The 23,740-nt window shown below is 44.4% G+C and overlaps 1 protein-coding gene across 2 annotated transcripts in view; it reads right to left on the bottom strand.

Moving 5' to 3' along the window:
* The window catches only part of EXOC6B (exocyst complex component 6B), a 379,256-nt gene that overhangs the window by 7,799 nt on the left and 347,717 nt on the right, over window positions 1-23,740 (bottom strand). For both annotated transcript variants that reach the window (XM_075066684.1, XM_075066685.1), the window contains one exon: window positions 5,117-5,229. In XM_075066684.1, the coding sequence (XP_074922785.1) occupies window positions 5,117-5,229 (113 nt within the window). The remainder of the gene's footprint in view (window positions 1-5,116; window positions 5,230-23,740) is intronic.

Genomic DNA, 23,740 nt, shown 5'->3' with positions numbered 1-23,740 from the left:
ACTTGTGAGTTTAAAAGATTATGCAATTTTACACACTGGTGGAGTTTCTGCATTGGCTTCCCTGATTTAGGGATATGTTCTTGATGTCTGTATTTTTTATTAAAAGTCTAAATATGAAAGCAATCACTTATTTGTCTCAGCATCTTCCCTGAGATACTGGGATCTCCAACTGCGTCAAAGAGAGGGAGAGAGAATAATTGTGGGTCAGAAAGTGAAAGAGATGCAGCTACATTTCTTCCAACATGCGGAGGTCCAGATTCATGCATGCTTGTATAGGCACACGTGGGAGGCACTGTGCCTGCCTACATGGTTATTGGCAGAGCGTATAACATTGGAGGCCAGTGACAGCTAAAGTAGGCAAGCAAGGTTGACAAAAAGTGTCACTCTGACCCCATTTACAGCAGCTGCTGGAGATGGCAATGTACTGGATTCAAAGCAGGTAAGGATACTCTGTGTGTCGATCTGGAGGTGTAATTTCCAGTGTGAGGAGACATACCTATGCTAGTTCAGACTGAGCTAGTGCACTAAAAATAGAAGTGTAGCCGCTCTGCGAACGATCCCATCTAAGGCTCTAGGTACAGATGCAGGGGACTAGACACCTTAACTAACATCCAGCCTGCTAGCCTCAAAAAGCCACCACTGTTTTCTGATAACACCATTGTTTGTAACTTTTTTTTCTGTTGTTTTTTAATCAGGCCTGTCAGAGGTAATTATCCTCAGGGAAGGCGCATACATTTTCAGACCTGAATACCTAAAATTAGGCAAAAAGGTAATCTGCTTTTCAGAGGTGCCAAGCTCCTATTTAGCTGTCTAAACATGGATTGAGGTGTCTAGCTTTGAGCACCCAAATGGGGAAACAGTGATATTAGTCCCTGGAAAATTTGCAGTTTTCCAAATTAGAGGCTTTTGAGTTATCCAATCAGAAAACAAACCTCTTGAAACACCTCTGACAGATAAAAAAAAATCCACTATGTTCTCGTGCTCCAATCTCACAAAAAGAGTGGAATCTGAAACATTCAAAACACCACAAACCTTGGAACTATTAACAGTCTTTATTCCAAAGGATAATTATTTGCTAAAGTTATAAGTGCCTGAAGACAGGGGCTTACAGTGGGAGTGTTTTTTTACTATATAGCTTGTGATGATTTTACTCAGCAAAACAAATGCTTTAGTGCACATCTTAAAAGAAAGCGTGTGATTGCCGGAAGCACCATGACATCAATCAGAGAGCGTGTACACGATGGGAGATGTTGTTAGTGTTGCTAAGCGCTACAAGAGACAATATTTTTAATGCTACAGATTTCACGTTTTGAAGTGTTATTTAAAATAATAATTAGCACTTATATTAGCACCATACTTCTTTAAAGTGTCCAAGGGGGCTCATAGTGATTGCAGACAGACATCTTGCATGGCTCCAACTGTGGGATCAGGGCCACAATGAGTAAAATGGATAAAACGCTGATTGAGGCAAAGACAGGTAAGCTCAAGCTCTTACATTTGGGGCTCGATCCAAACTTTCTGAAAAGCTGGACGTTACCAGATGGGATTACTTCCCCCAAAGATTTCAGTAAACTACAGAAACTGAAGGTGCGTGAAAGCCTTGTACAGTTCATGCCCAGAACTGAACAGAGTAACGATAGTGCATTGTTCTGAAGTACGGCAGAATGCAGCCCTCTGGAAGAATATTACTAGAGTTTACTAGATGACACGGAGTATAAAGAGGTATGCCATAGAAAGAAAACATGCACTTTTGGAGATGGTTGAATTTTTATATTTTGATTACTGTTTGATATGATAATACAGGCTTTAATCCTGCCATTGGTACTGGGCCAACAGACCTGTGAGCCTGCGCAGATTCTGACTGATGTCAATTGCAGGATTGGAGTCTTAGATGTCTGGTGTATAATGTAATTAACTCTGATTCCCGCAGCTGTGTAATATTATACTGGGACCTTTGGATGATGTGCATCTATTGCTGATGCAATACAATGCTATTTTGCTTTGCCATGGCAATCGTTACCTAGAAAAGTGACAAAGCAGCATTGTAATGATTTTTTTTAAAACATCCGTGCATTCCTTTGGCAGTTTTATCTGTATTCAAAACATTGTGGGCAGTAAAGCTTATTTAAACTGGGCGCCTGTACTACCACTTGTATGTGGCTGGATTTCTTTCCTCTGGACATAGATTTGAATCCATAAATTGAAGCACATGGGCTTGTGTAAACTACGTCATTCATATTAACTCATGCATACAAAGTAATTTCACCTCTATCTGGCTAGAAAAATCTAATCACCATCTTTTTTTTAAACCTTTCCATAAATTCTAAGGGTCACATTTTGTATTTTAAATGTGTATTCTAGGCTCCCAATCATGCCTGAGGGTTCACACCAGCACTGAGGGCAGTTTGGTCATAACTATGTGTTTTCACTCAATCTCGTGTGGTTAGGCATCAGTGTTCTGGAGAAATTGCTGAATTCATGGGCCAAGTCCACTTCAACATTAGGCTGCAGAAAATTCCATAAAGATTTTTGGTTGAGGGTTGTACTCTAGCACACAAAGAAGCAAACAGTGCTTCAGGAATTGTAAGCTCTTTGGAATAAGGACTGTCCCTTTCATGATGTGTCTGCTCAATGCCTAGCACAATGGGGGTTATAGGTACCATCATAATAGAGTTAACAACCAAAACAAAGGAAAGTTAAACTTTGTCCCCATTCCAGCCAACACCATCTCAGATTGAGTCAACTTCTGTTGAAATGAATCCATAAAAAAGCCACACGGGAAAAGCTCCTCTTTTAGTCGTATTTAGTGCATTTGAGACGATAATGTTACAGGGGGGAATAGTTTCAAAGAGAGCTTGCATTTAGATCGTTTAGTGCTCCATTTAAATCAAACAATAAAGGATTCATTGCAAGGTGAACGTAAAAGCCCAAACGAGCAGCATACTTACACTCGTGATATCCTACAAAAGAGGTGAGATTAGGAAAAGAGATAATCATGAAAATAAGTTAAAAAATTAACCAGCAGATCAGACTGTCCTGTTGGCAAAGCTAGTTACGTTCAGGTATGGCCGCAATTCTGGTCTCGATGTCTGGGGGAGGAGAGGAAATGTAGACACGTAGTCAATGACTGGAGTTCAGTGTGGAACTCCTCATGAGTCACTGAGACAACATACGCTTTGGAAGGCATTGGGACAGTGGTGCGAGATGGAGTCTGTGCTACGTTACACACAGAGTCCACAAGGTGTCTAGAGTCCGATGGGGGTGTACAAGAGGCTGTGGAACCAAGCACCTGAATGTCAGCATGAACCTTACAAGTTGAAGTATGTGCCAAGCCATTTGATGCACTGGGGTGTGCCTGGCAAACCAACTGGACACGTGAAACTCACTTTGACTAGATCAAAATGAGGCAAGTCCCGTGACACTGGCAGGTGGAATTATTTACTGCGGCTTTTTGAAACAAATACTTGATATGGAAGACTGATGTTCAAATGCTGCATGGGTGATATGGAGACATGGGTGAGGTGTGTGCCAAGCGTAAGGAGTTCCCCTCCCATGGGTTTCCAGCTAGGCAGACTAATTCCCGACTGACCAGGGAGTGGATTCCTCACTTTCCATCAACTTCAGTCACTTAATTTATGTGCACCTTGCAGCTCCCACTTGTCTAGCACTTTGCCTGGGGTAAACTGCATCCTGCTAAAGCACTGCTGTTGCCACAGTGTGAACCAAGCCTTTTATGCAAACGATTATTACCAGGCCATGAATAACACTCAGCATCTATGTACAGTACTTTACTTGTCCAAAGGACTTGACAAATTTTAATTAACCCCTGTTTTACAGATAAATGGCCACAGTACAATTGTATGCGGAATTAGCTACTCCCACCCATATGATGTCAGGATGTATATTTTTTGAGGCTTGCTGGCGAGCAGTTGAAGGGCTGTGCGAAGCAAGATCAAGAAATAATACAGCCTTCGAACATGCTGGCGGTATTATGAAAATAACACTAAGTAATCAAAGGTGAATGTGAAGCCTAACACTGGCAACCAGCAATTTTCAACACTTAGGCTGGGATTTTTAAAGGTACCTAAGTGAGGTGGGGTGGCCAGCATTACTGGCTTTAGTCACTTGGAGCTACCTACAACTGATGAACAAGGGAAGCAAAAGGTGCTCTCTCTTCATGCTGCCCCAGATCTTTGGAAGTATCGTGTCTAAAGACAAACCTCTAGGCATAGCCACTTGGGAGCTCTGTCCTGCTCCCACAACTGAGCTCCTCGGATCCCTAGTGTGTAACTGTCTAGTCTTTTGTAGCAGGGTGCTGGTGCAAAGGCACCTAATTAGCCCTGCTCAGCCAGCCCCAATCAGGGGAAATAGATTGGGGCTGGGGAGAAGCCTGGTGCCTGGCCATTAGAACTGGCTGCACCTACAGGCCTGAGGATTCACGGGGTATAACGGCTGGCTGGCAGCCAGAAGAAGAGGGAATGGCCAGGGGAAGGTCAGTCTCCAGGCTGAGGGCAGACTCTGGTTAGGAGGAGATTATCAGGCCTGCAAGCTCTGTCCATAACACAGTGGGAGAACGTTGTGTAAATAAAGCCACGGGTGCTGCATAACTAGAAACCTCTCTGAGCTTTATTGGGGCAGCCAGTAGGCCTCAGGAAGAGGGGTGGGCAGAGGACTTGTCACATCTTCCCTACAGGGTCATTGCAGTAGACTACTTTTGGTGGCCACATCAGACACACACGTATACAGGGGAAGCTACTTATAGTGAACTATGAGGAAACTCTGCTCAGAGTAAAGCAGAATGTGTGTCCCAATTTAAAAATATATCAGTATAAAACCTATATAGCACAGAAATTGCTTCAAGGCATGGTGATACGTAGAATGCAGCTCCAGTTAGCGTGAAATAGAGGGACTGGCTACCAGAGGGACTCTTCCACTGTCCACACCAGATTGACCCTTTGAACGTAGGCATATGAGCTACCAAGCAATTTTCCGCTTACCTGAGATCAGCACAGAGTAGGCAGTGTCAATAATAAAATGCATTGCTAGAAACACCCTTGCTTGTTAAAGCAAGTACAGCAGTTGAAACTATCAAAAGAATGTCTTGAGGCATACTCACTTTTCCAGCAGGATAAGGGCTGTCGTTGGGTTCACACGAAGATATTTGCATGTGGGTTGCCCGTAGTCAGCCAAATACGTTGACCAGTCCCACTGGATGAACAGATCTAGAAGCTGCAAACAAACAAATAAAACCAACATGCGATGAATATTTTTTTTTTAAAAGATCAGAGGGTCCACCTAAAAGCTACCAAGGGATCAGGCTAGCAGGATGGCCTGGAGAAGAATTTTAAAAATGCTTTGCAAACGAGTTAATTTAGCTTCACAGCAGCCCTAGCAAGCTTGGTAAACACGCCTTCCATTTTACAGAGGGGAAACTGAGGCACACAATGGTTAACTGACTTGCTCAGACTCACAAAGCAAGTCAGTGCCAGAGCCAGGAATAGAAACCCAGTGTCCTGTTACCATAATCACACGACCGTCCATATACAGATGTTACAGTCATATTAAGTTCCTCCCTTCTTCAACTACATTACCTGATACTTCATTTGAATTGTGCCAAGGAAGATATTTCCAGCCATACACATTACAGAGTAGAGCTAGGTGAATAACTGGTTTTTCAGTTCATCCAGGAAACCAAAAAACCAGGGAAAATATTTGGTTCTGAAATGTTTGGAATTTGTCCGCAAATTGGTAGGGCCAGCAAATAGGGTGACCAGACAGCAAGTGTGAAAAATCGGGACAGAGGGAGGGGTAATAAGAGACTATATAAAAAAAGTCCCCAAAATTGGGACTGTCCCTATAAAATCAGGACATCTGGTCACCCTACCAGCAAACCACTGCGTGCGTGTGTATGTCTGTCCATCTGTCACAACCTTTAGCCCAGTGATTAGGGCACTCACCTGCAATGTGAGTCTCAGGTTTGAATCCTCACTCTGGATCAGGCACTTAAACTCAGCTCTCCCCATTCCCAGGCGAGTGCTCTAACCCACAGGTTATTCTGCGGTGCATTGCTCGCTCGCTCTCACTCAGTGGTCAGGAAAAGAGAGAGAATGGCTCTGTAGCCTAAGAACATAAGACTGGCCATACTGGGTCAGACCAAAGGTCTATCCAGACACTTATCTGCAGGGGAGGAACAAGATATGGGTTCAAATCTTTGCTCCCGGATTCAAAGGAGGAATTTGAATCCACCTCTCCTACTGCCCAGCCGAGTGGCTTAATCACCAGGCTGTAGACGGACAAGGTCAGGGAAGTAGTGTCTTCTACTGGACCAACTTCTGTTGGCGAAAGAAACAGCTCTCAAGCTCACACAGAGCTGCTCTTCATGCTAGAGAGTCATTTTTGCTCTCCTCTCTCTTTGGCCCAGTGAACATTTAAGTATTTATACAAAGTGGAACAGCGTAAATAGGAAGACTGAATCCCCTGTGTTTCCCACATCCCAGGCAAGCGCTCCAATCAATGGACTGAAAGTTATCCAGGGGACAGATGGGCATGCACAAACCCAATTTGCTGACCCTCAAAAAATAACCACTCACCCCAGCAGAAACCATTGGGTCAAGTTTGCAAATAGTTTCAGTTCCATCAAAACTGCATTTTTCAGCGAATAAATAATTTGTCTAAAAAACATTGCTCAGCTCTATTACCGGTTGCTGGAAGCGTTCCAAGAGCTTTTCAAAGGTCTCCACTACTGTGGAGTGGCGGGGAGGTAGGAGTCCAAACATTCAGACATTATCCAAGCATAATGTGTCTGCAAAACTGGACTGGTTTGCGCAGGTGCTTTCCAGCCATTCCGTTTCTGGGTGGAATGTCCTGGCAGTTACAACTGGAGGCCGAAAGGGAAGACAGATGGTTTCACAGATGTGTGAGAATCTTGGTTCTGAAGCACTGGACAAAGGTGCAGAGTGGTACATTCTTATTTGAACCATTTTACAAAGCCATAAAATCAACATATGCATATGCCATGCACACACTTTCACTGCGCCAGGTGTTCCCTCTAAACCCTGATGGCTGCCCACTGTCAACAAAGAGCCTGCTAACCTTGATCCTGGGTGAGGAAATAATCATGCTAATGGAATAGTTTTCTCAGGAGCCTCTTTCAAACCTGGGATTCAAAGGAACACATTCAAACTCTCCTCCCTTAACTCCAAAGACCAGTGACTAATCAAAGACATCTGGAATCTTTCACCCTCCCACGTCGGAGACATATGCTGCATTGTTCAAATATTTGACATTCAAGTTCACCTACTTGACATTCAATTCCACTTCTTTCATGGACATAATTTGATCATCTTTTGCAGTCATACTTGACAACACTGCTTATCCTCTATGAATGTCAAGGCTTCTGGATGGCGTCTGGCTCCCGCCTCAGATACAAAGATACTTAAGCTTCTCTTCTCCATGCTGCACTTTTAAACTTTGAGATCTTGGCTGCAGTGAGGGTGCTAATTAAGCAGAACTATGATCAGATGTGCCTTTTACACCCCAACTTCAATTAAAATGACAATCAGAATGACAGTGCATCCTACACTATGCTTATGCACATTGGAAGGCCACATAACACAAGCCGGCTGGAGAAACGGCAACAAGCCTTTTTTCCAAATGAATTTGGTATAATGAATTTAAAATATAGAAGAAAAATTCATTTTTGGATAAGCAGCTGCATTTCAGTGATCCTTCATGACTGACATTTCATGCCACACTTTGGGATCCTGAGAGAGAAAAGCCTGTGTGCTGTATATGTATAAAGGATTTTATTAAATTAACTGCCCTGATGAATGGAACTGTATGTCAGGGGGAAACCATGTTCCAGCAGGGGAAATTTACTTTCCCTTGTGTTGTCTTATTTCACAGGACACTGGATTATCCTACTGAAGAGATTCTCAATCTTTTTTCACATTAGGACCCTCTTTTCCATAGGGGGAGCCTTCCTTTCATTTAGCGGAGATCCAGAAAGGATTTTTTCACAATATGGAAAGAGCAGCGTGCTCACGACCCCCAGCTCGAGAACCCTTCTCCTAGAGAAAGGTATTATCATTATCCTATTTATACGAAAGTTAAGGTGCTGGTTAAATAGGAAAATTATGATGCATAATTTCTCCTTCCCCTTTTTACCTTTTAGCCTCACTTTTTTTTTTTTTTTTTTTTGAGGAGAGATTGCAAACATCACACCCACTCGCCTTCCCCTGGTCTCATCACCCTTATAGCCACTGCAGATCCCACGCCAAGAACAGCCCAGCTATATTATCTAGTAGTTAACGTCCTGAAGTAAATTGGGACCATAGAGATCCCATTGTGCCTGTGTCTCCATGGTTTTCCTCTGGGCTCTAGCGCTGTTTAATAACACAGGCCACCACACAAAAAAGGAGATTTGCCTCCATGAGGACCTCAAGGTACAAAACAAAAATGTGCAACAAGATTCTTTTTGACTATGTAGGTCACAGCAAAGAAAACAGACTGAGGGGAACAATCCCGTGCTGGAAGGGGGAGGGATGGATTAGACGGGACCTTATAGGTCTTTTCCATCTCTCAATTCTATGCACCATTGTACAGTGGGTCAGCTCCAGCTCATTCTGTTAACAGCAAACTGAAGTTCAACATCAACTGCAGGAGTTTTTCCAAACAGAAACATTCAAAAGCCTTAAAGAGACAAATGCTTAAATATGATTTCATGTTCTCGTTTCACACATTTGCAGAATAATGGGGTCAGAACCTTCTCTTCAGATTTGTTGAGTCTGCCAGGAAATCATACATATACTGGACCATAATATCTACTGACAGCTTAGGATTCAGCGACACAGGAATGCACTACATTGCCAGGGCGCACAGTGACACAAAACAGCACAGCCTTGCTTCCCTCCAAATTGGTGTCTCTGGACCCTCCACCCGGCCAGGCAGTGACATGCATGGAGTTGAACTAAAATCCCAAAGTGGAGGGAGAGAAATACAGAGAGGCACAGACGAGGCTTTCAAGGAGATTTTAAGAAAGTTGGAGAGCGATGAGACGGCCGCAGAAGGATACAGGGAGCTCTTCCAAATGCTATGTTCTGCAGTGGAGGCAGCGCTCACGCAAGAGGGTGTGAATGGAAAGAGACGGACACACAGATCCCGGCCTTGGTGACACTGGTGCAAATCCAAAGTATCTCCACTGGAGTCACCAGAAGAGAACAGTACCTGAGCCGAGGTGTGTACAGTATGTTACAGCAAGCGCATGGATAGGTGTTAAAATCAAGGGGGATATTTTTCATCTAGACGTTGTAATGCTGGGAAGACAGTGGAGCTGTCTGAAGGTGGAGGTGATATGAGCATAAGCAGCAGTAGTTCACTGGGCTTGGGAGAGCTTGCGCTTGGCTAGACACTCAGAAAAGGGAGTTTCATAGGCACAGTGTGTTCTTTTAAACAGTGTAGGGGAAGCAGAGGGGGAAAAGGAGTTAAACGGAAGTTGAAAAGGCAGAGTTGGGCTTCCAAGTCATGGCTGGTTGAAGCTGGAGCCTCCTGAAGGGAACACGTATTTAGTCTGGAAGGGAACATGTCTGGAACACGTAGTTAGTCTTCATCCTTTTCCAAGATGAAGTGCGGTATCTGCTTTCCCAGTGTCTTCCCGTGCCTGGGACCTGGATGAGGGCTGGTTGGCTAAGGCCCAGTCCTGGCAAGAGAGAGGTGATGATGGCTAGCTGGGGGAAATGTCTTGAGGAGACAGGCGTGATATCTGCCCCTTGCTTTTAGTTAAGGTGTATGTGGATGGGTGCCATTCCAGAGTGCCCCCTGCTGGCCTGGGATGGCCCTGGAGGTACTTCCTCGGTTCCCTTCTGCGTTCTTTGCAATAACTGACTCTAAGACCGGAATCCTCGTGGGATCTTATTCATTCAGTCTGTTACTGACTACAGACCCATTGTCCCCCTCCGCTCAGGAGCCCAGCAGCCCTCCTTCTTTGGGGGTTTGTAGGATAATCCAAGCAAAATCCCACTCCCTGCCACACAGCTCCTTCCTGGGGCCTGGCAGCTTTCAGCCCTTCCCAGGCTCTGTTCAGTCTCTCCTCTGCTCCACTCCCTGCTCTCCAGTGAGCAGCAACGCTCAGGGCTCGCTTCCTTTTCTGGCATCTTTCCTTCTCTCCCCTGCATCCCAGGCCCCTTCCTTATTTACCCCAGAGACCTTACTGGGTCACATGACCCACCTTCCCCAGCGGGGGAGGCAAGTTAACCACATTGCAGGTGGGGCTGAGACCATCTCCTCTTAAAGGGCCAGCCACCTGGTGACAGCGAACAAGCCAACAAGCTATTTTCACCTAAGCCTGGTGAAGAGTTTCCTTTTCGGGGGCTGGACCCTGCCTCATCCGTGGGCATTTCTGCAGTGCTCTCTGCATGTGGCTGCAAAAGTGAAGACTGTTCTCATCTTCAGTTGATAGCTGCTTACTTGGTGGCATGTCTTGCAGGGGGTGTATGACATGGCAGGTAATTCGCACTAGCCACTACTGCAACTCAGAATGTAATTCAAGGTGCTGGCATGGATTAGATCTTCCGGTTTGAGTCCTGGATACCTTACGCCCCCCCCCCGCCACCATATTGAGATCATCCCAGGCACTCATGCTAACAGCTGCCAGATTCAAACAGTGAGCATTTTCAGGGGAAAGTACCTTCCTCCCACTGGGGTGAGAGGGTTTGAATTTGTTGACCTTTCAGACACTTTGCAAGGCTGATCTGGTTATGGCTTTTGCTGGAAGATTTAGCAAAGTGAATTCGGATGATATAGCAGGGAGAGGAGTTTTGTTTTTTTAGTCCAATATGTTGTGTAATTTAGACATCTCCAGTTGCATGCATCGCTTAGGGACCACGACCAGCAGATTTTAAAAAAATAAAATAAATAAATAACATCCTATATGCATGAAAATGCCATTGATAGGTCTGGGTCTTACCTCAGCAATCGAAATTGCCAAGAGCTAAAATGCAACAGTGACGGATAGTCTGTGTATTTTACAGCTGTTTACTCAAGTCCATCTCGTGAGATCGGCAGGCCTGGGGATACATGGGCCGGGCAGGCTTACACCTCTGGACTCTGGCTTCTTTATATGGCACAGTTTGAAGGCATCTGCAGTGTTTGTACAGTGGCACAGCTCTGCTGTAAAGTGGAGTGTTTTGTATTCCTTAGCAGATGAGGGACAGAGGGAGGCCCTGAAGTAGGAAGTCTTACAGCTATGGGCGAGCTGTCTTGAGACGATTTATCTGTCACATAAATGTAGTTTTATTGGTTTTACTGTTTAAACTTTTCACCTTTTCAGCTAAATCTGAAAGTTAAAGGGGGGGGGGGTTGGAGGGGAAGAAAGGTTTGTGCACAGACATTCATGCAGCCCCGCTGCTCACAGAGTTCAGTATGTGCCTTCTGGGGGAAATTCCAAAATAAAATATGCAAATACCATTAATTCTTTAAACCAAAGAGTCTACTTTCCAAGTCCATAAATCAAGCTTGACAGCACACACACTGGGGGGAAAAAAAAAAGGGAAAAGAAAGAGGAGTATTTCCCATTATGCTACTAAACTGCACTACCTGCACTCAGAGCACAGTAGACGTCTCCCGGGCTACGTGCAAGATGATCAGTGACTGTTAACCTGAGGCACATCAGTGATAGCACACCATGGACATGCTCTTTCTCTCTCTCTGGAGAATTGCTATACTTGGAAGGGGAGAGCAATTTAAATTCTCCTTGAAAGTTAGGGCCTGAAAAAGGATCAGGTCCTTTTTATACCCATAGGCAGCACAGCTGCAGCGGGAACTTGCTCATTTTGTCTTGATAGTGACTCTGACCTGCATAGATTCCACCCAACTCATACCAGCCTTGGGGCACTGTACAACCTCTCCAGCCACACTAAAGAGGATGAAACTGGTTCTGATGGCCCAGAGAGAAGTAGCCACACTGGAAAGAGAGAAGAAAAATGGGCCAAAGGGGCTAGAGATTTGAGATGTGGTGGAAAACCATGAGGTCTAAGGTGAAAACTGATCTGCACTGAAAGGCCCTGCACCATTTACAGACAGTCTCCACAGGATGTGCCCAGGGAGGGCATTCCAGAGATGGGGTCCCTATGCCACGAAGGCCCTTCCCCCACTGGATGAAACTGAAAGTGAGAGAGATATCTCACCTCCGGGTTTGCTGCATGGCAGAATGGGCAATGAAATATAAACAAACAAACAGAAATCAGTCAGTGAATTTCAGCCACCCAAATCACACTCAGATTCCTCCCTCAGATTCCAGTTTCCCTAGGACTTTTTGGAAATATATTTTTTGCCTGAACTGGCACAGTTTTGACAAACAGCACCCAAAGACAATGCTACCCTGGATCCACAACAAGGCTTTCAACTTTAACTAGCCTTCCGCCTAAGAATCTTATAGTGCTCTGTGAATGTGAGCAAATTCATATTTACCCCCCACCCCCATCCTGAGAGGGACATATTCCTATTCCCATTTTACAGATGGGAAAACAAAGGGACACAAGTGAAAGGCCTGCTCCCCTTGACTAGCAGGCAAAACTCCATTTAATTTTAACCTGAGTAGGAGCAGGCCCTAAGTGAGATGTGTACGGTCACACAGGAAATCTGCATCAGGGACAGATTTCTTGACTCCTGACCACCATTCCCCTTCTAAGGAGACAGTTATGTAGTAGGGCTCTGCATTTGCATTCTGTAAAACCAGATTACACGTAATTATCTCAGTACTTGCCGGTTGCCATAGCACAGAGGTGCCAAAACCTGGCAGCTGCCTCATGGATTTTTCAGTTACAGGATGGTAGAAAAAAATACCCCTGAAGACAAGATCTCACTTTCTTTCAGCTCCACAAGAGTCATCCTGAGCCTCTTAAAAGATTAAAAACAAACATACAAAACTACAGATAAACTAATGCTAGAAACCACTCTCAGCCGCACCGTGCAGAGATTATTTCTTTTTGGGCTAAGCAGCAAGACCAGTGAGATGACTGGAAAAGAAGCTTCTTTGCCAGCACAGATGCAAAGTTTAAATGTGTCAACCACTCATTGGGAGAGGAAATGGATAATAAAGCAGGAAATAAACTTCCCCTTCAATAAAGTCCAAATTAGGGAAAATTCTAGTTTTCACACTCCTACTGCCCTTCCAGTCATTGTACAGCAGGAGATACAGGCTTAATCTCTGTTAGGAGTTTGTTGATTTTCCATGATGCTCCGGAATTGTGTATCATAGTGAAGCCAGTCTGCGAGGTGTCCCCAGACACATTATTCCCCGACAAGCCTCTCTCAGGGGCGCACTAACCACTATTCAAACAAACATACACACAATTAGAAAAAAATAGGCTGCAAAGGTAAAGATGAATAAAGTCCGTTAACTGGCAAATCCTTTAACCTGTTTAAACAAATTTAAACACAATTATCCTGGATTTCTTCCACCAAGTTGAACTAAAGGAATTATAATTAACTCGATGCATTTGCAAGCAAGAGACAGTCAGGTACCTGGAAAGAGGTGGGAAGGATAGCTCAGTCGTTTGAGCATTGGCCTGCTAAACTCAGGGTCATGAGTTCAATCCTTGAGGAGGCCATTTGGGATCTGGGGCAAAAATCAGTCTGGGGAGTGGTCTTGTTTTGAGCAGGGGGTTGGACTAGATAATCTCCTGAGGTCCCTTCCAACCCTGACATTCTATGATAGAGTCTGACCTGGATCTAGGCAGTGCCAATAACAGGTCCCTGCAATCTTGCCTCAGAAGGAGGTTTTATTGGGTGGTGGATTCCGTAAGCAAATGGATAAGCAAGAAGGAACATCTGTACTAGAAGGGTATGTTAGCCAAGGCTTTCCTGAATAGCATCAAGGTCTTCCACCTACCTGGCATGCCAGGGCTCAGATCAGCTTAACACCCTCCCACTATCATCTGGTGCACAAGTCTAACACTAGTGCTTTGGCTCTTAAATCTAAAATAGGGTCATTTTCCCAGCCCTGCCCTTGGTCTTCAAGATAGAGGCTAGAAAACAACAGAAGTCCTCTGTCTACACTAGGGATCTACATGTGCAGTTTGAAATTGGACCCAGCTCTAAAAAGCTGCAGCATCTCTTCTTCCCCAACCCTTTTCATTCAGGTAACCCAACACTCATGCCTCTGGCCATGGACTGTCAGGTGTCTCCACTTTATTCTGTCTGCTCCCATCAAGGAGGATGAGCAGCCTTTTGCTTGCTGCCTTCTGTGTACCAGTAGTTTTTAGTCTTCATGCTGCCCAAAGACCTTCTTAAGCTATTTAACACTGAGCTTTTCTTAAAATTTCCCACCCTTGCTATCCATTGCGCAGCTCCACTAGTGACAGCAACAGTGCGGACTCTAGTATAAATGAAGAACTTACCTTCCTACCACTGTGTCATCGAACCCTGCCCAAAGCAAGGTCAAGACCCTTTCAAATGGAGCCCTATCCACATCCCCGCTCCCTGACAGGCCCCCCGGGACTCCCATGCTTATCCAACCTGTCCCGTGTCCCCCGTCCGCCTCCCAGAACCTCAGCCCCATCCAACTGCCCCCTGGAACCCCCCACCCCTTATCCAACCCCCCGGCCCCCTTACCATGCCCCTCAGAGCAGCATGTCTGGGAGTCGCACTGCCCGGCCGGAGCGCTGCCCGCATGGTGGCATGCCTGCGGAGGAGGGGCTGGGAGCTCAAGGGCTGGGCAGGACGGTCCCGTGGGCCTCTCACCTCTCACATAAGGCCTTATCTACATTAAAAAGAATCATCCTTGCTTGCCAATAGATGATAGCAACAAATACAACTGCATCAGTGCTGACCACGGTTTCTGTTCTTGTCTATGCTTGCAGCTAAACTATGCGCCTCATCGGTTCCAGCTCCACCTGTTGTCAGCAGCATAGAATTCTGTAATGTAGAAAAGTCCTAAGAGAGTCCAAGATCAGCAGCAAATTCAAATAATTGATTTTGGTGATGTTTCAACTATTCCTACTGGGAAAATAATATTTAGAGATAAAGAAAAACTCCTTTACTGCAGGAGCGACAGAGTTTGGACAAAGTTAGCACTAAGAAGAAAAGGCGCCAGGAATTTGGTGTTAGTTCATTTACTTGTGAAAAAGAAAAGAGCGAAATTCTGGTTTCACTGAAGGCAAAGAGAGTTTTATCACTGACTTCAGTCCAGCCAGGATTCCACCCAAACTCTTTTATGAACCCTATTACTACAGTATCTTAGTGTCTCAAAATCTTCAGTGCATTTAACTTCACAACCCTCTGTGAGGTAAGGAAGTTCTATTATCCCCATTTTACAAATGGAAAATCTAGGCACAGAGAGAAAGTAAATTGTACCTATGCTAGAAAGTCAGGATGCTTATTTAATACTCTGAATTTTCCCGTCTTCTTTTAAGTTCTATAAATGAAACAATTCTTGGAAGCAACAAGAGAAAAATCTGGAAGGGTTACACAGAAGGGCCAGAATTTAATGGAGCAAAATTTGAGACTGACCACACCCTATTCTGTCCAGTCTGGATTATTTTTTGGACTCATTATTGCCTGTTTATAAGATTCTGTATTTCTTAAATTGGGTTTCCAGTGGAAGGATTCCAGAAACATTCTAGTCTGCATATTGTATATAAAGGTTTTCTGTTTTTCCATCTGTAAATGTTCATAACTTATTGGGATGAATATCCCTGGATTTCCATTTACTTTGAAGTTATAGTGAAATTACAGTGTGAGGTCTTTTGTTTTCTTCAGAGGTTTATTACAAGATTCTTGTTAAAATCTTAGACATGCTGCTATTTATATGGTTTATTGTGTGCTTTTGTTTGTAAATCTTCTCTGTTTTTCTGAGAAGGTAACATTTGATTTTTCAGTTAAAAAATATTAATTTATTAATTTCTGGAGTCTTTAAAGCACGTCTATTGAAAAGAAATGGCATTCCAGTAGCCTGTGTGTTTAAACTGAAGAACTGGAGGTGAGAACTATAAGTCTGGTCAGAATTCAAAAAGTCTGATGGCAGAGCAACATGAGCTCACGGGCAGGAATTAATGTGTCAGATTCTGGTGATAATCTTGAAGGTTTTTGGAAATTCCCTTAGGGATGGATCCTATGCCCCTTGAAGTCCATAGCAAAGCTCTCAGAGACTTTAATGGGCAGGATCAAGGCCTCAGTCACTACGTAACTGGACTGGTGCCTGCAGGGAACGCTACAGCAAATTTGAGGGACATCTCAAGGTTCCAGAGCCATTATCAAGTGACATCTAGCGCTGGTTGAAAAAGGATGAAAATTTTTCACGAGAAACTTAATGGAAATTGGAATTTCGAAGTTAAAAAAATCCGAGTTAGCGCTAGTGACAACAGATTGGCTAGTGAATATTCTGAAAGGGCAATTAACAAGAGTTCACAGCGCTGGATTTATTAGCCAATTTGTATTCTGAGAAATGGTCACGCCCATCAAATTAGTTATGTGGCACCATCTTTCTAGGTAAAGAAGATGGCAAATTTCTGCCCTTAGGATTCTACAATCTAAATAAAACAAATACACAATATGGGGAGTGGACAACAGAAAAAGAGATAAGAAATACTGCTCTTGGGGGAATGCTATTGAATAATATGTTGCACTTCTACAGCACCTTCTAGCCAAGGGTCACTGTGCTTCGTAAATGTTAAATGTAGCTTCCAAACACCCCTGCAGAGTAGATAAATATTATTATCTCTGTTTTACACATGAGAGAATTGAGTCGCACTAGAGTTTAGTGGCAGAATTGGGAAGATAATCCAGTGCTCCTGACTCCCAGTGCTACTGTGATCCCAACAACCTCCCCCACCACCCTGTTCAGATGTTGTGTTGCGCTTCAAATTCTGCTTGCTTTTCTCTCCTAATACAATTATGGTGAGAGAGGAAGTGTGTTGTGCCACAGTGCAGCTTAGCAGCGAAAGTGCCAGAAGAAAGGAGGGATTTGCCAGGAAGGGGGAGGCGGAGGGAACACCAACGAAAACATCTTTAGGAGTTAGATTGTCAGGGTTGGATGGGACCTCAGGAGGTCATCTAGTCCAATCCCCTGCTCAACGCAGGAGCGATCCTCAACTAAATCCCCAAATGGCCCCCTCAAGGGTTGAACTCACAACCCTGGGTTTAACAGGCCAATGCTCAAACCACTGAGCTATCCCGCGTTACATTTCCTTCTCATTCTTTAAATTTTTTTCTCCAGACTTTGGGAGCCAAGGAGTTCTTAAAGTCTGTCACTGGCTTCTGCAGACTGGCACATGCAGTTGTCAGCCAGCTCTGAACTCTGCATGAGAGTTCTCCATCTCAACTGCTGGCTGTTTCTCCAGATCAATTTCTATGGAAACAAAGTTCACATCACGGGAAAAAAAGGGTAAGGATTGGAAATACCAACAGCTCTTAAAACCAAAAACTCTCCTGTACCTTGTTTGCATCACCCGATCGCCATTTTCACAACAGACCTGAGAAGGGCACCAGCAGCTGGCAAGGCAAGAGCTCACCCTTGAATGTTTCAGCTGCCAACTAGAGCCCTTTAATTTGGAAGAAGAAGAAAAAGTTTAAAATCCATTTTTTTAAAGTAAATTACAAAAAGCCCTATATACCAAAGAGATTTTCAGAAGGGCAACAGAATGGTCAGAGGACAGGAAATGGGATCTGCAGTCTTTGACCTCTGGTGCAGGTCAGTAGTGACCAAAATTTAACAGAACAAATACTACTCTTTAGCACTTATATATAGCGTCTCCATCTAAGTATCTCCCAGGTGGGTTACAACCAATGAAAGCCCCACAGCAAATCCTCTGAGGTAGGTTTTACTATTCCCGCAGTACAAGTTCGGAAAGTGAGACACACAGAGGATACATGACTTGTCCATAACCACACATCAAGTGATTGGCAGAGCTCAAAATCAAAGTACTGATTCCAGTTCCCATGCTCTCCCTATAGACATACAAAGCTACTCTCTGGTCTTGTTTGTTTATTTGCACTTGGAAAGGGTCCTTTTTTGTAAAAAGCAAAAACAAAACAAAAAAACACTTTTACAAATACAGGCAGAGATGACCTGTACCTGCTGATAGCAGGGAAGGGGGAAAAGAGTGAGGGCAGCAGCTTAAGCAGAGGTTACTAACATGCTCACTCAGTGTGACCATGCTCAGTACAAATCAAGCAGCAAATCTGGGTGGCATGTAACCCTGCATAGAATATTACGGTTGGAAGAGTCCATCTAGTCCAACCCCCTGCTAAAAGCAGGACCAGCACCAACTAAATCATCCCAGCCAGAGCCAAGCCAGGCAATATAAACCACTAAGGATGGAGATTCCATCACCTCCCTAGGTAACCCATTCCAGTGCTTTACCACCCTCCTAGTGAAATAGGGTTTCCTAATATCCGACCTAGACCTCCCCCACTGCAACTTGGGACATTGCTCCTTGTTTTGTCATCTGTCACCATGAGAACAGCTGAGCTCCATCCTCTTTGGAACCCCCTTTCAGGTAGTTGAGGCTGCTATCAAATCCCCCTCACTCTTCTCTTCTGCAGACTAAATAACCCCAGTTCCTCAGCCTCTCCTCGTAAGTCATGTGCCTCAGTCCCCTAATCATTTTCGTTCCCTCTCGCTGGACTCTTCTCCATATGTCCACATCCCTTCTGTAGTGGGGGGCCAGAACTGGACACAATACTCAGGTGTGGCCTCACCAGTGCTGAATAGAGGAGGGTAAATAATCACTTCCCTCGATCTGCTGGCAATGCTCCTACTAATACAGCCCAATATGCCATTAGCCTTCTTGGCAACAAGGGCACACTGCTGACTCATATCCAGCTTCTCATCCACTGAAATTGCCCTGCCTGCCACCTCCCACATGTCACTTCAACATAGGCAACTTTTCTGAGCAAAAATAGGCTCCTTATGAGAGCTAGAGACCACTTACTGAACAATCACTTACACATACATTTATCTACATGTTCACACAATTTATTTACTAACAACATTCCAGATGACTCGAAATGCAGAAGCTCCTTCGCCTTCATTCTACTAGTCAAGTTATGTTGCTCACAAAGCAGCAATCCTACAACAATCTAGCGTGTGACACCCAGTCCTTTCAGGTAACCCTAAAATAACAAAAAGGGGAAAAATAGCTTTAAGTATCCAGTTTCTAGTGGAGGATATGCTGGATCAACCTACATTGCCTGGATACTCGTAGCAAGCATGTTTTTGGTTTAGAGGCTGATAAAAACGATTTTATCATGTTGTGACATTTCAGCAGTAAATCTAAGATACAGGCCTATATAGCAGTCAAGTTTTGTATACACATTTCTGGAGACGGGCTGAGCTTCTTGGAAGACTTCAATGTTCCCCATTAAAATTTCAACATCTACTGGACAAGTGCAGCCATGATGTAGTGCCTAGGTACTTAGGCAAATGGGATTCTGAAATGCCTAAGGGACAAATCCCACCACCCTTAATCACATGGCATAATATCGTACTATGTGAATGGTCCCACTGGTTTAAATGGGATTATTCAATGAGGAAGGTACTACTCAATGTAAGGGCGATGTAATCTGGATCATCCAGCAGGTATGATCCTCCTTTCCCATGCTTGGGAAACTCATGACTTGATGACATACTTGAATAAAACCCAAAAAGATGCTGCTTATCAATTTTCTATCCAGGAGCACTCTAACTGGTGGGTGACAGCAACTGCAGGATACTAGACTGTGCTTTCAGTTCATCATGCCACAATTATTTTTCTTGTTGTTAGAACTATGCCAAGTTCATTGCAAGTAGCATTTTTCTTTTGTTTACATATTAAAGGGAAAAAATAGGTAACCTCTCGCTAACCCCAGCCCCCGTCTGTGAGAAGCTGCTGCTGCCTTCACCTCTGAATGAACTTTCAGATTATTTTAGACAAGATTCACCTTGCATTGAACTTGTACACTGCTTTGAAGCACACAGTCACGTAACATTGATTAAACATTACAGTGCAACGTGGCTATAAATTTAACGAGCATTTATTGGTGCATTTCTGGTTCATTCTTGGAGAGAGAGAAATTGACCAACATGAAGTCGTTTCATAAAGGGAAAATTTGTGGAATCAGTCCTTTCATAGTCATAGGCTGTAGAATAAACCAGTAGAGGTGTAAAGAAAAGGCGCAGCACATTACAAGGCTAAAACCTTTGCAAAGCCAGATGCTGGGCCTCTCCACTCCCTTCATGACACTCTGCCTATGCAAAGAGCAGAGTAAGCTGGCTACTTGTCCCTGGGAACGCCATTTTAGGGGTTTCCTACACACCACCACCAGCAGCCCTGAACACAGGGAGTGTGCCATGGGTGTGGCTGAAATGCTGTTGCCCAGTTTGCTCTCAAAGGCCATCACGACAGCCCATTTTGTCACCACTAAACTCACAGGAAGATCACATCCTATGTGAGTAGAAGAGAAGTTCTAAGCTAACCAAGCCAAGTAGAATCACCCAACAGCCCCCAACAAAGCTATGGAAACATTTTGATTGGAGCACTGTATTTTAAAATATACCAGGCGAGGTGGCTTAGGGAAAAACAGCCAACAGGTGCCAACCACGACTGACGGCACAGAAAAATGAAACAGAGTGACATTCTAAAAGCAGCTATGACCATTGAGAAGTGCCTGGCACAACATTTCTGCTCCCTAGCTAGGGTTTAGCTTGTCCTCACTCACATATGCACCCAGCTCAGCCATGGCCTTTCACTGCATTTCCTGACCTAAGCTCTGATCACCCTGATATAACGGCTGAATCTGAACATGAGGCCTGTGTGGACGAGAGGGTTGCCGATTAAAGCAAGTCCTGTCTGGAAATAAAAATACAGTGAGAGAAACAGAAATCTCTTTTGTCCAGAGAGATTACTTCGACAAACAGATGAATAATGAAATGTACAAAAGCCAACACAAGGAGGATTTACGTGGTTTTACGCTGCAAAGACTGCGGAGGGGAGACAGAAACAATGCCACAGAAAAAAACCAGGCTTTGCAATAGCTATGGCAATTGGTATTGTAGCCAGGAAAGTACTGTGAAAGGGTGTCCATGATAACTGATAACCCAGAAGGAAGTCCTTTTCATACCATGTCCAACTAAACTCTGGATGGCCTTCTATGTACAATGCTTCACTGTACACCAATTTTTAGATATATATTGCGGGTGGGTGGGAGAGAGAGAGAGAGGCAGCTTCCTTTTATTCTTATGGCTGACACACAACTAAAAGACAGCAAAACACTGCAAGCCTAGCATGCATTCTGCCAAAAAGAGTCATTCAGCAAAGGTCATTTCACAGTTAAACAGGATAGCATCTGGGCAGTGAAATAGATATGTCTGGAATCTTTGTGCAAGTTCAAGTGCCTGAAATACCTTTTTATTTCTTAACATACAGCCAGAGCTAAAGTATCTGCTGCCTTGTGGGGTAGCTTCCTCTTTCTTGTGCTGTTAGTTTTTGTTGATTAAGAAGAATTACATCTATTGTTCTCTAACTAGCCTTGCCTTGGGGTCCAGTTTGATTTCATTCTCATTTCTCCCTATGTAACTAATCTGATGCTTATTTCCTTTAATTATATTTTTTAAACATTAAGTGTACCACAGCATCGCTGCTGGCAGCCAGGATCAAACCTGGGACCTTGAGATCTCTATTTCTGAGCTAAAAGACTCAGGTCTGTTAGCTCAAAAGCTGTAAGAGACCCATGAACCTCTCTCTGGGCCAGTCACAAGTAAGGGACAATGAGACACACTATATTCACAAGAGCTAAAAATGTGATCTAGTGGTTAGAGAAGGAAACTGGGAGGCAGAACTCCTGGGTTCTATCTCCTGCTCTGCTGCTGATTTGCTGAGTGACCTTCAACAAGCGACCTTCCGGTGATAAAATCTCCATCTGTAAAACTGGGATGCTGCTGCCGACAATGAAGTGATTTGGGATCCTACTGTGTATCACTAGCATCACTTGATTGAAGTCTCCCGTGCCCCGGTGCATTATAATGGAGATTTAGTGGCGTGAACCTACTGCTTGTTGGGGGTGGAAGTTTTTTGTCAGAAGGAAAGCTCTCTCCAGGTGCTGCAGAAGCTACCCTGTGTGCCTTTTAGTAGCAGGCTGCATGGCACAGCTGTATCGCTAAAAGGTACGTAGTAGTGTAGACATAGCCTAAGTCAATATGACACAAAACTCTAGCAATACACAGGTTACAAGAGAAGTTAAGAATCATGCCGAATCAGGGCCGAAGCACGTGTTTTACTTTAAGCGCAGGAATGACAAGTCTTTACATTACAATTGGTCGTCTTTCTAAAAGATATGCTCTAGCTCAAACTGATGTTATGGACTTGATGCAGGAGTCGCTTGTGAACTTCTATGGCCTGTATTATGCAGGAGATCAGTCTAGATGGTCATAATGCCCCCTTCTGGCTTTAGAACGTATGACTCTGTGGGCCCTGGACTGGGAGCCCTGAAGGAAGGCAAGGCAGGGAAGCAATGCCTGCCTTCTCCTGGGTGGGGGGAGAGGGCGGGGATTTTGCTGAGGTGCAGTGAGATTTGCTCATGCTGGGAAGCGAAATTTGAATACTAGCCTCAATCCTCATTTTTCTGCTTCCTTACAATTGTCTTCACACCTTCTTCCTTGCTGTCCTTTACACACATGCCACCTTCCCTGACGTGACTGAGGAGACCACTAACCTAGCGTATGCCTCCACCGCAGTCGGTGGTGTAATTGGAGACACACCTGGGCTAGCTTTAATCTAGCTAGTTTGGGTACCAATAGCAGTGAAGCCACAACCTGGACCTCAGCGCAGTCTAGCCACTCGCGTAATTATCCAGGGTCTCACACTGAAGCCTGTGCTACCGTCACACCTCCAACTTCAGTGTAGACGAACCTTTGACTTCAAACTGCTCTCAAGACCCGCTTCTGCTGTGCTGATGACAAGAAGTGAGTCAGCTCATATGTAGCACGACGAGGGGCACCTGGGAGGTGCGGATGTCCATTTATAAAGATGTATATATTTTCATTGTTATGCTTTAACCTTCTCTTGAACTGCTGGTATATTGCTTGCCTTAGAGAGTGAGCTCTCTAGGGCATGGCCTGTGTCCTCAAGTGGGCATGGACGGTGCCTTGCACACTGTTGGTGCTAGGGGAACACAAGTAACAACTGAACCTCCCTGTGTCAGAATTTGGTGCAGAGTTTCACTGTATCCCTGTTTATTATAACCAGGATGCGTTCTCCTGGATAAGGAGGATTTAGGTCCAGGCCATATCATCAATGACCCCTCTAATGCATCCACCAGTATTTACATATACTAAGCTTCTTGATCCTTAGAGGAGCCTGGATGTTAAATGCCTGACATTTCTGGGCAGTGGCTTAGGACATCAAGCTTATTCACAGTTAAAGCATGGATTTAAAAATATATTGAGTAAAGCAGCAAAAGGGAGAGTTTTATTTCTCCATCACTTCCCTGTCATGCTGCCAGGACACACACACAAGGTGCAGTCATCACCAGCAGTAAAAATTCCTCGCCTTAACGTGCCAGGGGAAAGGGAAAATCCAAAGGCGTCCTCCCTCTGCATGGCTGCTGAGAGAGTCAACCAACTGTTCAGTGAAGAAGGAACAGCAATCAGCCGCAGGGATTCTCATGTAGGAATCCCCTAGTCAAGCACTTGTCAATACATGTCAAAGCAAGCAACAGAGGATGGTGAAAAAAGAAAGAACATGTAGCCAAGAAAAAGCCAGCAATA

Source organism: Chelonoidis abingdonii, chromosome 5, assembly GCF_003597395.2.
Source record: "Chelonoidis abingdonii isolate Lonesome George chromosome 5, CheloAbing_2.0, whole genome shotgun sequence".
Lineage (NCBI taxonomy): Eukaryota > Metazoa > Chordata > Testudines > Testudinidae > Chelonoidis > Chelonoidis abingdonii.
Note: the sequence above shows the minus strand (reverse complement) of the source record. Positions and strands in the feature narration are given on the sequence as shown.